General features: G+C 38.8%; 1 protein-coding gene and 1 long non-coding RNA gene across 3 annotated transcripts in view; one reads left to right on the top strand and one right to left on the bottom strand.

Moving 5' to 3' along the window:
• LOC120416327 (allatostatin-A receptor) overlaps positions 1-16335 on the bottom strand; it is a 122302-nt gene that overhangs the window by 42089 nt on the left and 63878 nt on the right. Inside the window, exon 2 of the mRNA XM_039578057.2 lies at positions 11840-12109. Within this exon, the coding sequence (XP_039433991.1) occupies positions 11840-12109 (270 nt within the window). The remainder of the gene's footprint in view (positions 1-11839; positions 12110-16335) is intronic.
• On the top strand, positions 6961-9652 carry LOC120416342 (uncharacterized). 2 transcript variants are annotated; one of them, XR_005605332.2, is made up of 5 exons: positions 6961-7081; positions 7447-7697; positions 7781-8595; positions 8713-8840; positions 8909-9652. It is a non-coding gene; the product is annotated as an uncharacterized LOC120416342 (long non-coding RNA). The 2 variants fall into 2 exon arrangements; XR_008212451.1 differs by lacking the exon at positions 6961-7081 and having other exon boundaries at positions 7274-7697.

Below are 16335 nucleotides of genomic sequence, written 5' to 3'. Positions count from 1 at the left end.
TTAATGTAGTTGAATTATACGCATTTTATAAATGCTTAAAAAATCTCAATCAGACAAGCTACACCCTTCAATTTTGGTGGATGAAATTCGATCGCCCAAAATTGAGTGAACATTTTACGCTGAGTAACGCAGTTGATTGAATTCTTTACCTTCGCGAGATGCAACGGCCGACCGGCTTATCGCGCGAACCTCACATGGAATTTCAAGCGAAAATCACTTGCAAATATACCAAAAAAATTGTTCAAAATTTTGGGTTGATAATTTTCTTCTAAATTATTTTAGGATTTCATTAATCCAGTAAAAACAAATCTATTTCACAATCCAAAGTTTTTTGGTTATTTAAAATTTTACCCAAATTTTGAATTAAATTCACTCACTTTACATATCCGTGTGTCACCAAGATGCCAAAGGGCTGAATTGCAAAAAAAAACTCACCCCGAAAAACGAGTGATCACAGGCAATAAACTGTGGCGTCTCATGGAAATTTCATAATAAACCGGCATCAATTTTATTATAAGGATGGAAATTGCGTGTGTGTGTGCGCGCACATGTAATTACTTCGATGGCAGATGAAAGTGGTAGTGGAAATGAAGTAAAATCATCCTTGGGGCTGATAAATGTCAACATTGCATCTCATTATTTTGGATTTTTTAACCTTTTAGTTAATTAAATTTTTGACCCAAATTTGTCAGAGTATAATTTTTTAAGTAGTTTTATTTTGTCATACACTCAAACCCCGGTGGTTTGATACCAACTGTTGTCAAACGAACGGGGTCACGTTTTAGTTTGACACCCCTTTTACACGGAGTTCACACAAACTAGCAAACGTTTGTTTTTAAGGTGTGTGTGAGCTCCGTGTAAAAAGTGACAGTTCGTCACTTTTTAGTTTGACTTTGACCAACCAACGGGGTACAAACTATAAAGTGTCAAACGAAAAAGTGACCAACCACCGAGGGTTGAGTGTATATGAGAACCATACATAAATGCCAATAGTTTCTTCTTCTGAAACAGCAGCAAATAAGTAACAAATCGATGAAATTTCTCAGTCTTTCTCAGTCTTGGTTATGGACAATTTTTCATATAACGTGCTTTATTGATTTCTGTACCGTCTCACCGTCATGAGATTTCAAGACATGGATATCGGATTCTTGATTAGAATTACCTCTTAGAGCAAAGTTTCACGGACATCGAAGAGGGGTCAGGGAAATTGCTGAACCTGCAAACAAGTCTTCCGCCACACGGTTTTTCACGCTGGTAGTTGGAAACGCAAAAAAAAAATTCTACAAAAATTCATAGTCCATGACAGCGGCAATGACATCTGTCAAACCATTCAAAAGTCACTCTAAAAATGAACACTGAGTTCTTTGAGTTCATTTGCTACCTTCTTGGTTTATAGAGGAGAAAATCCTGACGTCAGAAATGAACTCAAATCACTCAAAGTTCATTTTGTGAGTGACTTTAACATTTTGGCCAAGTTTGACAGCTACCTCGTTCCCAGGTTTTCTGTGGGAGAGAAAAGGAGGCGAATACTTTATGAAAATAATACCTGTCAAAATTCCTAGCCCTAGTCCTAGCCTCAAAATAGGGGAGAAAATCCTGACGTCAGGAATGAACTCAAATCACTCAAAGTTCATTTTGTGAGTTACTTTAACATTTTGGCCTAGTTTGACAGCTACCTCGTTCCCAGGTTTTCTGTGGGAGAGAAAAGGAGGCGAATACTTTATGAAACTCATACTTGTCAAAATTCCTAGCCTCAAAATTTTGTCGCGAGTTGCTTTTCTTCTCTATGTTGTCGCGAGTTGCTTTTCTCCTCTATTTTCAGTTCAGATAAGAAAAATCTTAACTATCTGGGTAAGGCAATAAATCATTTTATGCTTTAGATTGGCACCAACATTTGAAAATGATGCATTCCAAAGTACTGTAAACATACATTGACTGAAAATTTACAAATGGCCAAGAGAAGAAAAAAATATGTTTTATGTGTTGCTAGTAAGTCAGGGGTGCCCAACCTTTTGGACCTGCGGGCCAGATCTGATTTTTCTAAAGCAGAAGCGGGCCGGAACTAATGCTTTTTCTTTTTTTACCGCAACTAATGTTGGTGAAAGTAAAAAAACAGTAAAAAAATTTTTCGTAAAATTTATTTTAATAGGCTAATTCGAGTAAACAAATACATAAACAAGTGTTGCAAATAAGATTCAAAAGATTTGTTTTGAAGAAAGAAATACAAAGATTACTTTCAAAGATGTGTTTATTTGATTTACTTTTATTTTGTTTTGGACAAAACTGTATTGTAATTGTTTTTGTCGATTGAAATTGAATTCCCTGCCATCATTGACTTTAAAAAATATCAAAATTTATTCGTTGCAAGTTTCAACGAGGCAAGATAAAATTTATTAAAACGAATTTTGGATTCAAATCTTCTCTACGGAAAAACAATTTTTGCGTTGTTGTGCACCTTTATTAAAATATTTTACAAAATATTTCATTTTTTTAAAGACGAAACGAAACTATTGGCACTACGCCCCCCGGGGCATGGCCTTCCTCTAACGTGGGATTTCTGCTCCAGCGCCTCTGACGAGACAGGAGAAACCGGGACCGACGTTTTACTTCACCATCCGATAGAAGCTCAGTGGATAAGGCGGGAATCGAACCCGCGTCTCATAGCATCATCGGGATCGGCAGCCGAAGCCGCTACCCCTGCGCCACGAGTCCTTTTTAAAGACATGAAATTTAAAAAAAGTGTATACAAATTTATATTTGATTCGTCATTCTTCAAATTTCTTAGAATTATTGAAGATTATGAAAAAAATGCTATCTGATTTCTTAACTTCTTTCGATTGTTTTTTTATTTTTTTAAATATTTGCAGCGATCTTTATTTTCAATATGATTAATTTGCCTTTTTTAAGCTTTTTTCCAGCATTCCGAGTAGGCCGTGGGTAATCGGCTCCCCTCCCACTAACATTTACACACAAGATCCTCTGTAATTATTAAGTCAAATGTAATTACAAAAAGTCGACTCGGTCCTAACCAGGTCCCAGTACTGAAAAGGACGTAATAAAAATAATTTTATGAAAAAAAACTTTATCATTGAAAAGTTGCTCTGAAAAAAAATAATAATCAAAATCCTCAAAAAAGAAACAATTGAATTAGAAATAAAAACAGCCAAAACTTTAAGAAATTAGAATTCAGTGTATTTTGCAATCTTTTTGCATATTTTTCAAGTTAAATAATTATTTCTGATATATATCAGTATTGAAATGATAAGAATCAAATTCAAACATTAAGAATGTTTAGATGTGAAATAAAATCATTTCAAAAATACAAAGGCACAATCCTAACAAACGTTGAATTAGCAACATTGTATGCCAAAAGCAAAATAAACAAATAAATGTTTTGTTATAATATCTGAACAATTGATCTCAAGATATTTTTTTTATTTAGACGCTCAATTTATTTATTGAATATTTTATGAAGGGCCGGTCATAGAACTATTTTGAAAAGCCGTCGCGGGCCGGATGAAATGGCTTCACGGGCCGGACGTTGGGCAGGCCCGTAGTAAGTAAAGAGCAATTTCATGTCAAATAGGGAATCAGTTGTACCCGAACCTCTCCAATTTCAATGAAACTTTGTAGACATGTTATCCTAGGTATATATAAGCCATTTTTGTGTATATGGAGCCAGATACACTCGATAATGACATTTGAGAAGGGCGTTTGTGTTTTAAATATTTTTGTATTTCGTAATTTAAATATTGCTATAACTCGAAGCCGTTGCATCGTATCAAAAAGTGGTCGAAGACAAACTTGTAGGAAATTTGACGGGATTTCCGAAAAAAATACACTGAAAGAAAAAATACTCCACTTATATGAGATTTTTTGATTTTTATGTTTAAAACTTAAATTTGAAGGTGAGCCCACGTTTTTTTTTCGTTCGGCATTTTTGTGAAAATAGCCTAAGATGTTACAAAAAGACTCACGAAAAATGCAGGATGGAGCAAATCACATAAAAAAGTACAAAAATCATTTACTGACTCTTTTTTTTTGAAAAGTGCTCTAAACGTCAAAATTTTCAAAAACCGAACATGAGAGCCGATTCTCCAGACAATTTTACATAAAAGTCTCCATATTGACCATTGTCCTAAGTCCAATCTTTATGAAGTTACAGTGGTTTCAAATACACAAATGTTGAAAAAATAGATTTTGTGATGTTTTTTGGCAATTTCTATATGACAGACTTGATTTTTCAGTCTCGAAAATATTTTTACCGAAAAGCTCGTCCGATTTCCCATAAGTTTGTCTTTGACCACATTTGAATTGGAAACGTAAAACAGTTTCAGTAAATGATTTTTGTATTTTTTAGGTGATTTGCTCCATCCTGCATTTTTTGTTTGTCTTTTTGTAACATCTTAGGCTATTTTCACAAAAATGCTGAACGAAAAAAAATCGTGGGCTCACCATCAAATTTGACTTTTAAACTTAAAAATCAAAAAATCTCACAAAACGCCCTTCTCAAATGTCATTATCGAGTGTAACTGGCTCCATATACACAAAACTGGCTTAAACTTGCCTAGGATAACATGTCTACAAAATTTCATTGAAAGAAAAATGTACCTAAAAATTTTTGTTTTGGGCTGGAATTGCTCTAAAGTAGATGTTTCCATGACCCATGAAGAGTATCGGGCCGCATTAACAAAGCGGCTTCAGTGGCTATTTTTTTTAACTTAATGTTAACATATTAAAGCTAGTGTTAACATTCCATAGGTCGCCATCTCTAAGGCAAAGGTGTCGTGATAAGGTCCAGCTTGTGACGATACTCTACCTTCCCTTTACTAAGCAATCGATTCCAGAAGAAAAAAAGATCACCAGTTGTGTTGGTCTGAGCCGGGGTTTGAACCTCGTTCTACCGCTTACGAGGCGGAAGCGTCACCCACTAGGCTACGTTGCTCGGTTTTTATTTGTTGCTTTGAGTCATTATTTACCATCTTTAAGAGTCATCAGGGTTGTTAAAATATCAAAATATCAGCTCTCAGCAACTACAATTATCCCGCCTGAATATTCAAGCCTCAAATATAACTGCTCTTCTCTCTTCATTGAAACTCTCAGCGCCGAACATAGCCGACACGTTTTCGTGTTTACACACTCGCGATTGACATTTTCCTTTTCTCTCTCATTCCCGCTTCCACGATCATCCTACCGCAACAGCGTTTAACCACAAAAGCCGCCACAAAACCAATTTCGCAAACGCAGTTTAACGGGACGTCATGCGTGGTCGGCTTCTAATCGCCATCTCGCGTTCTCTCATTGCAGTTTTCGGAGAGATTGAGAGACTCAGCGGTGAGAGCGCAAAGTCGAGGAAAAGGGGAAGAGTGATAGAGAGAGAATGAAATCGCTGGGAATCATGAGACACAAGAAGAGATCTCACAAGCTATCGTGACGGCCGCTATCACAGAAAAAAAAGTGTAAATTTAAACGGCATGTAAATCATGAATCTTACGTAAACCCCCTTCATGTAAAATCGAAATCTGATGCAAAGTGCTAAAGACTATTTAAAGGACCATCATGTAAATTGAAATCCGATGTAACGTCAAAATTCTATGTAATCAACTTTTTGTTTGGGAAAAGCAACAACTTTGAATGAATGAAACGCATGTAAAAGACGAATTCAATGTAAAATTAGTCCATGCAAATATTGAAAAACTGTAAATTTCAAAAAAGGTATGTTGTGGCAAATGACAGCTTGCAAAAACAAACCAATTCATTGTTGTGCAGTTTGGTCGATTGATTGTTCCAATTCAATTACAAGCAAGCAAAAGTTTGTTTACGTTGGAAGACCATTCGGGGACAATCAAAAATCGTTTTTGGCATTACTTGACGGTGAAGATTTCGAGAAGAGATTTGACGCAAGACATTATGAGCGGGAATAATACCGGCGGCATAATCTTCAAGAATCAAAACAGGTAAATTTTTAAAATGGGTTCTGGCACGGTAAACAGAAGAAAGTCCGGCTGGGCTCAAGTTTGAAACGGGTTCCGATGCAGATCGTTCGATGGGGACTTGTCGTGTCGAACTTGTCGTGGGAGCCGAATGTGTTTTGTCTCAGCCGGAGGGAAAATAATTGGTGCCGACAAACTTGGTGATCTTCAGGGGAACGCCAGCTGGCGGGATGTTTTCAAACAGGTTAAATCACTGTTCGAGGACGATAAGGTCGAACGATTCCTTGTTCAGCTTCTTGTGAGGAACAGTCGTTCCGGTTATCCCGATATGCTGCGTGCTCTGCTACCAGTGGCCATGCAAAATGCAATCTTCAGCGTTCGTCCCGATTAACGAATCTCCGCACTCGTGATCGTTCAACGTGCGGATTAACCTTGTCCTCGTGCAACATGACCAGCCAAGAAAACTCACCGTACCTGACCGGACTGGACTGGTGTCCTCGCTAATGCAGCTAGTTCATTTGATCTGCCATTGATGGAAGCGGCAAGCGGTGCTTCCATCGTCAGGCTGAAGCAGATGAACTCGCGCATCCACAGGGTTTCGGAAGTGGACCAACCCGTGCTGGTTCATCATCACCAACATATCAATGATCCGCAGACTCACGATCGGTGCTACTCCGCGGAAAATGAAGGAAAATTCTTTTTAAACACCATCAACTTATTTTAACAATAAAAACGTTGAACAAAGCAGATTAGAACAGACGAGATGACGAAAAACAAAAAAAAAAACAAAGTTACGTTGACAGAAATCCAGAACATCTGGCCAAAAATACACGTTATGAAAAAAATGCTCATTGAAATATACTAAACTCCTTATTTACTCAGTATTCTTCCCGAAACGTGTTCCTCGCAAGTACGGTTGGTGTCTTGGATGAAAGGGTGGGCCACGTGGTACGGTCAGCTGGATGTACTCATAATCAAGTTCGATTCCACTCAAAATCAAGTTCGGATCTCGAACTGAAAATGAGTGGTTTTCTAAACTTGATTTTGGGTGGATTGTTTACTCAAACGGCAGGTCAAAAGCCGAACTTGTCATTTTTAATGACGTTTAGTTTTCCGCAAGTTTTGCTGCTGAGTTCAGTTAGATACAGGTAAGTTCTTGTAAAATTGCATTTCAAACTTTCCGGATCTAGTTCTGGGTGGTCTCAAAGGGGCAAATACAGTTATGCGCCTTGCAGATTATTTTTTCTCCTCCGTCTAGTTTTGCACCTTCCGGGTTGTCCGGAAGAGGCAAAAAACTTCCTCCTTCAACATATTTTGCAACGTCCGGACAATTCGGATGATCCAACAAAATTGTTAGGACGTTGCAAAATATGTTGGAGGAATTAGTTTTCTCTCTGTTTTTGTCTCTTCCGGACAATCCGGAAGGTGCAATCCAAGACGGAAGAGAAAAATAATCCTTTGTTTTTGACATTTCAAATTGGTCGGAAAATGCAAACACGTTTTCTTTCAACAGATTTTCGTAAAAGTTACTGATCGCGGAATTCGACGCGGACGGTCGGAATTGGTTCGCTGGGTCAACGCGGATGGTCGGAACTGTCGTGGGGGAAAGAGTTGGGGTTTATCCTCCAGCGCAAACCCACTCCCACTGGATGGTGTCCAAATGGTGGTCCGACGGAAGCTGCAACTGTGACTCCTCGTAGTATCGATGACCGCTCCAGCACCTCGGGTTCAATCTGTTTCCGCGATTAGACCGTCAGCTAACCGGTAAGTTGACTGAAATACTCAAACTTTTTTTTCATAAAAGTTACTTATAATGTGATTTTCCTTATTTCCCTCTATTCCTTCAGATACTACTCCAAGAGCCTAGCTACGAGACAATCACCTTTCCATTTTGCCCACTCGCACGCTTAAGACGCCATCTGCTTTTGCTAATCGAGTTCAGCCGTCGGCAGCATCAACTCGCCGAAACTCCTACGCCGGGTAGATGCTCGTGACGCACGACGCGACGAGGACCGCGTACAATCTGTTCAAAACGTGCCCCGGCCCGCAGTCGGTCGGCAGCCTCGGCCAACTGGACAATTTTAATCCACCTACCGCGGACGAACTTGCTGCTGCTGAAGTGCCGAAGCAGAAGTTAGGTTTTGGAGGTGCTGGTGAGCAAACCAGCTGCCGGTTGAAATGACTGCCGACTATGCGGCGTTTGGATCGGTGCCTGTGCCGGCGGCTCCTTAGACAATGTTAGGTGTTAGAGTTCGGTGGCCAAAACTTTCACCACGCCTGCGTTGATTGCCGACACCAGCACGATTCAATAATTGGCCAACTCTAACACAAGTGGTGCTACCCGACCCAACTGCAGCCGATGGAATGTTTGCCAAGTTTGTCACTTACAATACGTCTCTTCTTCATCGGCCACGCCAACGGCCAGCTACACCCAGCCAACGTAATCTTCCCCAGGATCTTCTACGATGGTCTCAGCTGCGCCTTCAGTCTCAACATCACCTATTCCAGCGCCCAACAAGCAAGCTTCTTTAGATACTCCGGTGTCGAAGGCCGATGTGGTTCAGCCTTCAGCACCAACTCCACGGGCCCATATCGGATCCGTCTCAAGCAGATAAATCACCAAAATCGGAAAACCTCCAGCTCGCGCCAGCATTACACTTTTGTAAGTACTTCATACCGCGCACACTTCTTACGCGGCAGTAACAATATCGACACCAGCAGCAGCGCCGGTCCAATCGACAGCCAGGAATACCAACTTCGTTTGCTTCTTCCTCTTTAGCAGCAGCATCCGCAGGGCACCACGTCGGCGGCGGGGACGGAGAAGGTCGGGGTCATGGACACGTAACCGGACCCGGTGGATAACATTGCGTTGCCGGAGCGTTTGTGCTCGAGGACGAATCGCTGCAGGTAGGATTAGTTAGTGGTTAGGAAGAAGTTCACGAGTTGAACGTTTCTTTTTTTGTTTCTCCTCTCAGGTGGGTGCGTCGAAGGCACCAGGTTACTGTGGAACTGACGTTTCATCGCCGATCAGCTCCAAAGCATCGAGCAACTCAACGACACGAGTAGCAGTGGACACATGCAACAGCAATCTCAGTCCGGTCGAATCCGTCGCCAAATGAGTAGAACGTCATCAAATCTCCACAGCAGTCGGGTCCCCCGCCGAGCGGGCTAGCCAATCGTCAACACATCGTCCAGATCCGAGAAATTGGACCGGCCAGATCCGTAGACTACGGTAGTTTGATGAACTCGCGCGATCATCCACCACCGTTGGAAGAAAGTTTGAGGCCACATGCCTCAATGTTAGACGCGTAGGCATCTCAGATCTGCTCGGATCTGCTTCAGTCATCCTACCAAAGCCACATGAAACAGGCCGCGGGAAGCAATCTATGTGGCACGAACCCAAAACATCGTCCTTTTCGGCAATTCCACCTTCGCAGAACCATCAATCGGCAAACTGTCGAACCATGTCCCGGACCGATCGGAAAGTACCAGAACCATTCACCAAACGGATGGGGCCCTGGAATGCCACCCTGCCTGGGAAGCAACCAGCAGTCACATGCAATCGCGGCGGAGGAATTGGCAGCAACCGACCAGCACTACCAATCGCGTGAAAAAAGGAGTACGATGGGATTTTATTTATTATAATACGTTCTTCGACAAAAAATCAAGAATACAAGAGAATTAGTGCAATTTGTTAAATTAAACATCCTTGATCATAAGTCAAATTTGAGTCGCAAATTTGTTTAGGTAAATCTTGATTATCTCCACAGCTCTTTTATCTTTACTCCGTTGAATTTAGATTTTGATGAGTTTTTATATGCATTATTTTTATGTTTTGTCATGCTGCATTTCAAATACATGCTTTATTTATTCAATACAAAGCTAATAGCATGGATTTTAACGGTGCAGCCGAGGCAAAACACATCCCAATGCTAATGAAAATTACATCAGATTCTAGATTCAACGGAGCAAAAAAAATTTTTGGATTGGGTAAATTTACGTAGATTTCATCGGAAATTTACATGTTTTCGTGACAGTTTTGTTCGGTACGTTTACATCGGATGGCATTTAAATTTCCGATGAAGTTCATGTAAATTAGCATCATTAATGACGTGCACTTTTGGTACATCATAAATGATGTAAATTTACCGGATTTTTTTTTCTGTGTACTCTCGGATATTTTTGGTGCAGAGATAATCTATTGATAGCTTTTTTATCACTCATTTGCAACACTGAGAGTCATATTAAAGCTTTTTTTCCTTTTTGGCTGATTTTAGCGTGACGGAATAATAATTTAACTTACCGTGTGCTTCCGTGGGCATTCGAGGGTTAATTAAGTTTTTTTTTAAATTGACAAAATAAATAATGAATTGCACAAAATTTCAAAACATCCAATGTTTTTGCAACACGCAACAATTTCTGTGCAATTTATACCATTATTTCCACAGATCGTAACTTGATACACGCGTGCGAGCAAACGGAGGCTTAAATATTTATCACATTTCTCGACAAGGAGCTGCCAAATGTATTTATGCAAAGGGAACGCGTGCTCTTCGCTAAACAAGCATATCTCACATTTCGTTAGGCTATGACTTACAAAAGTATATTGTCACTCTCTCTCCGGTACACACACACACACTTTTAAAATTCGTCGGTCTTTTGAGACCACCATTGCTGCCAAAACCAGGGGCCAACATCATGATGAACGTATGGACGTATGGAAATGCTTGCGTATGAGTACACTGCCGATGGAATGTGTCTGATTTTTTTTTTTTATTGACCTTCAGTATAAGCTTAAGTTAGGAAAATTGTATCCTAAAACTTTCAACCATCACTGTACTGGCCGTATGTTGCTCCTATCCCGGTGACAGCAATGGCGCTAGGACTTTTAGCACGCCAGGCGATGACATATTCAAAGCTCTCCCGGGGGGACCTAAACGGCACGTAAGTGCCAAAATGATGGATTGGCGGTTCCGGGAAGAAGAAAAAAAAAAGATCTCGCGTAGTCTAGTCACGGCAGCCGCGGGAGAACAAACTGCAGACGCGTGCAACCATTCACGGGATTATCATTTCACTTCGCCCGGGGACAGGTCGAACCATCTCAGCACACACCGGAAGACGGGTGACCCCTTTTGGAGGAGATACTTTTACATCCCTGGGGAGGTGGTGGGAAACTGGTACAATCGATACCTTTTTCCGGTGTTGTTTATGTACATATGTTGGAAAATAATGTGTGGAGTATGAGCTCTCCAGATGGTGGTTACAGATTACGGAACAAGTTATGGTTTCAAATGTGGAACACGTCGTCGATGAGAAATAGTCCACTTACATGCGAGGTGCCTCTGTTCAATATAACTCAGAAGCAGTGAAAAATTATGGATCAAGATTACTGTGGGATGAAAAAATATTGCTTTGAATTTTGCACAATTTTTCTTCTAGTTACAAAGCACCTTCGTTCGGTTAACAAAAATCTGGCAAGATTGAAATATCGTATTTTTTTTTAAATCAGAGAAAATATTATTTTAAGTCTGGAACAGTTATTCTTTGATTTCTGATTCTTTTCGATATCTCGCGCGGAAGGACGTACGATTTCACCTTTATTTTTTTTTTTTTTGATGTTCCTAAAATTTCCTAACACTGGAATTTTATTAATTACTAATTTCAATTCAGTTGTGACTCACTTGATACTTTCATAAGTCACAAAAATAATATTGATAAAACAGGTTAGATGGTACGCAAATGAAGTAATTGAGTGCACAGTGCAATTAACTCATAATTTTCCATCCATCGCCCTTCCGGGCACGGCGACCTGGTCCCCTTGACCCGTTGCTAATTTACATCACTCGTGGGAGGGAATAGCTCGCCACATCGCTGATTTTAATTAACTCGACATCGGCCGCACTCACCTGTATGGGGAACCAGAGGGACGCGAAGGCCGCGACCACGACCACCACGAGCCGGGTGACCCGTTTTTTGCTCTTCTTCGACTCTGCGGAACGCCCCCCGACGGAACTCCGCCACAGCCGGGACAGCATGCACATGTACAGGACGCTGATCAGGACCAGCGGCACCAGGTAGGAGCTGGAGAAGAACGCAATGTGGAAGGCAGCACGGGAGAACTGGTCGTTCTCCAGGAAGGTACAGGAAGCGATCTCCCGGTCCTGGTACAGGTTTTTCTGCAAGTAAAAGTGAAGAGAAAAACTGAGTAACTGTAGCTGCTCTGTGGAAGCAATGCCAATAAAAAATGATTCCCAATTTCAAATACGTTCATGATGGCACTGATAAATCGATATTATAGGGTACGTTATCCATTAGTGGACCCCTTTCCTATAGTGGACCCTCTGAAGGGTTTTTGATGAAAAATTCAAAAAAATCACAATTTGAAGCGTGTTGTTGTCTACAAATCTTTTATTTGGCATGTTCAGCATCATTTAAAACAATGTTGACTGACATTGAATTGTCCTTCTCACCAAAATAAGTGTTTTGAGTTCGACATCTGAAATCAGCCATGGCCACTAGCATTTTCACAACAAAACTGCATTTATATTTTATGTTTGAATTCCATCCAATCATTTTTTGACTGATTATTTAATTTCAGCAAGTCGAAATAATGTAAGTTTAAGGATCTTTACTAAAATAAAGCGAAGACTGCCATTTTCGAGTAAAAATTAGGGGGGTCCAATATAGGACAACGAAATCCAAACTTTTCCAAAAGTGGACCCCTGTTAATTTAACCTTCAAAAATGAAGAAAACTGTGTATTCAAGCAAAAGTTTCTCTAAAACATACAATAAATGCTTGTTGTTATCAACCTAAACGCATATTTTTCAATTATGAGTATAAATATAGCTGTTTTCATGTTGAAAGTACCAAAAATGCTGAAGCCATAAAAATTTATAATTAATCAAAACTATAGTTGATTGTACTTAACTAAAGCATCATAAATGCAGTTTGAAATGATATTTTATAATAATAAATCAATAACAACACATTTTTTTTTAAATAAACATGCGTGATTTTATCAGCAACTGTAAACAAATCAATTATTTAGTTTCGGTCAACCATTTATGTAATTAATATGGAAAAATTTGCATCAAGATTACTATTTTTAATTATTTTTATGTTTATAGTGGTTTTTGAAACGTTTTCTCTGATCTTTTTCGGAAATAAATGTTTTTAAATGTCTGTTAGATTTTTCGTGGTTTAAAGCCAAATTTGTTAACAAAAAATATTTGTTTATAATGAAAAGTGAGCAAAATCCATCTTTTATTCATTATATCTATCATAAGACCTACACCATGCATCAAAACATCAAATATCGGTTAAATTTGGTATAAAAATAACAGTTTGCCTATAGTGGACCCGGGTCCACAATCGGATTATGGACCCGGGTCCACTATAGGACAAGGGGGTCCATAACAAGTCAAAAAAACTTTTTTTTCAAATGGCTATTTTTCTGCTCAAAAACAAATAACTGATGAAACAAATAGTCAAAATTGTTCAAAAGACTTCAGATTTCATTGTTTTGTACAAAGGGTTATGAAAAAGTGCTTAAAATATTGAAAATTTGTGAAAAATGTGCATCGGCTCTACTAGGGGGTCCACTAATGGTTAAAATACCCTAGTTTGCGTTTGTACCCACTTCATACGGTTCAGATGATGTGCTAAACCATAATTCAAATGGTTTTCCACATGCTTGATTCCACAACTAATTAAACTTCAATTGCATAGCAAATGGTTAAATTTATCAAAGGTTGCAGACTATCGATTGTAATTTTAGAAAACAAAGTGCATAAATAGGATACGGCGTGTTTGCTGGGCAAAGTTTAGAAGCAAAACTACACACTTAAAAAAAATTGAATCAATCGTAATCCTTGATTGCACCTATTATAAAATCATGTAAACGTGTATTCGCTGTAAAATTATGTTTATTTTGACGTAAATTGATAAAATTTCTTTTGGCATTCAGTGACATCATGCGAAACCTAAAATTACATCATAAATAACCCAATTTTATGCTTAATCTGATGCACATAACTGGAGCATCAAATTTGATGTAATGTTAGGGGGAGAGGGGGTAATATGCACCCCCTAAGGAAAAAACAGTGATTTCTCAACCATTACAGCATTACTGTGGAAGAATTTTGTTCGATGTTCTAAAACAACTATTATTCTTCATCATCCCTGTAAGAAAAGTCTTAAAAAACCTCAAAATTTTTCGAAAATATCAAATTTCTAAAAACATTTTTGATTACTTTCAAACAACCATGCGGGGCAATATGCACCGCAACATTGGGGCAAAATGCACTACAACAACGGGGCAAAATGCACCACAACATGGGGCAAAATGCACCGGGTAAAATCAGTTTTCACTAGTCACCACTAGATGACACCGCTGTTTTTACAAAGGAGCTTCACAGCGATGCATTATGCCCCGACCACGCTTTTTGCAGAAAATTTAATTAAAAATGCATTTTTCGATGTTTTTGGACTCATCTATCTACAGAATAATGAAGATTATGACAAAAACTATATACCTTAACACTTACAATATCAATAAATGCTTTTTATATTGTCCAAAAATCATAATGAAAGTTCAATAAAAATTAGATGAAAACACAACATTTTAAAGTTTTGCAAATAACTTGAGCTGTTTCTATACTGCGATGCTCAAATTTTTTCAGCATGGTTGAGCAATGTTAAGCTTCCAATTTCTATTACCTTTTCCCCGGAAAATTCTTCCAAATACCGAGAAAAGCAGGAGGTGCATTTTGCCCCGGGGGTGCATATTACCCCCTCACCCCCTACATCAAATGAAACCCAATTCCACGCGCCTTGCCCACTACACGCTTGTCAGAGTGGAGAAACGTCAAAACGAAAAACATGTGTGCCGCCGCAAAGAATATTTTCGCAGTAGAATTTTTCGTTAATTTTCATAAATGTTGTACCTTTTCTGGCCAGAATCTGCCATCAAATCATTGACAGAGGTAAGTTAAATCATTTTTGATATGATGAGACAGACTTTTAACCATTTTTTGTCGTTCTCCGTTTCGTTCGATTTAGGTTGTGGAATTCGTAAAACCGCCGCGAAGAGCTAAGTAAAACTTTTCCGGCAAGCTGCTGTTCCGATGTTTCCGGAGTGGATAGTGAGCAAATAGTGAAAACATGCTAAAACAAATAGTGAGTTCCCTTCAGCTGACACCTTGATGATTCCTCCCACGAGGTGACCGCCTCGGTACAAAAGGTATGCCGAAAGAATGGCAGTGGACAAAAACCACAAGGCAGCCAAATATAATGAAAAATCTTAGAAAAAAAAAAAAGATGAAAATTTTGCGCAGTTAATGAAAATTGTGTGATTAATTGTAATGTGCTTCAATAAAAATAAATACTGATTTTAGATAATATAACCACGTTTTTATTCATCCAATAAGAAATTTTAAGATTCCTATTAGAATTAGTTTCAACCAAACTACGTTTAATGTAATTTTACACGACCTTGGATAATGTTGGGTCGTGTGATTTTCCGGGTTTTTTGACACAATTATACGTCTAATTTGACGCTCCAGTTATGTGCATCAAATTTGACCGAAAATTACACGTTTTTTTCGTAGTGTGTATAGTCATCGCTACTTTCAAAAGTGTCTTATTGGGCCATCCATACACCACATGGACACTCTTATTTTGGAAATCTCAACCACTTTTTTGTATGGACAATAGCCTCAATCCCGGAGGTTGCTCACTTTTTCGTTTGACATTTTTTTAGTTTTTACCCCGTTGGTTGGTCTAAGTCAAACTAAAAAGAGACGAACTGTCACTTTTTACACGGTGCTCACGCACACTATCAAAACAAACGTTTGCTAGTTTGTGTGAACTCCGTGTAAAAGGGATGTCAAACTAAAAAGTGACCCCGTTCGTTTGACAACAGTTGGTGTCAAACCATTGGGGTTTGAGTGACACTTCTGGCAAAAAATCATGTAATAAGTTGTCAATTTTAATAAAGTTCATGCAAAATATTTTCTAACCATTTTTCATCGAATTTTTAAATTAAAATGACTTGTAGTGGTTCGAATCCCGGACACTGATAAAAGCTGATTCGAAATTCGGACACTTTTGCTTCGAATTCCGGACACTCATTTTTGCTCAAATTTGGACTGAAATTTAAGTGAATGGCATTCTTTAGGTCTTTAATAAGCTGTTAACCATAAATTTCTGCTTTGCCTTCCTGGTGCTTCAGATGTTTCAGTGAAATGTTTCACATTTTTTGGTAAACTTATATTTTATTTTAATTAACTTTTTGACATTGATTACAGTGCCAAAACTAATTTGAAATGAAAGTTGATGTAAGAATTCATCAAATAACACAGTTTTGACAATTATTATGCGAATTTATATTCAAATAATTG

The sequence above is a fragment of the Culex pipiens genome, chromosome 1, assembly GCF_016801865.2.
Source record: "Culex pipiens pallens isolate TS chromosome 1, TS_CPP_V2, whole genome shotgun sequence".
NCBI lineage: Eukaryota > Metazoa > Arthropoda > Insecta > Diptera > Culicidae > Culex > Culex pipiens.
This window is presented reverse-complemented; position numbering and strand designations above follow the sequence as displayed.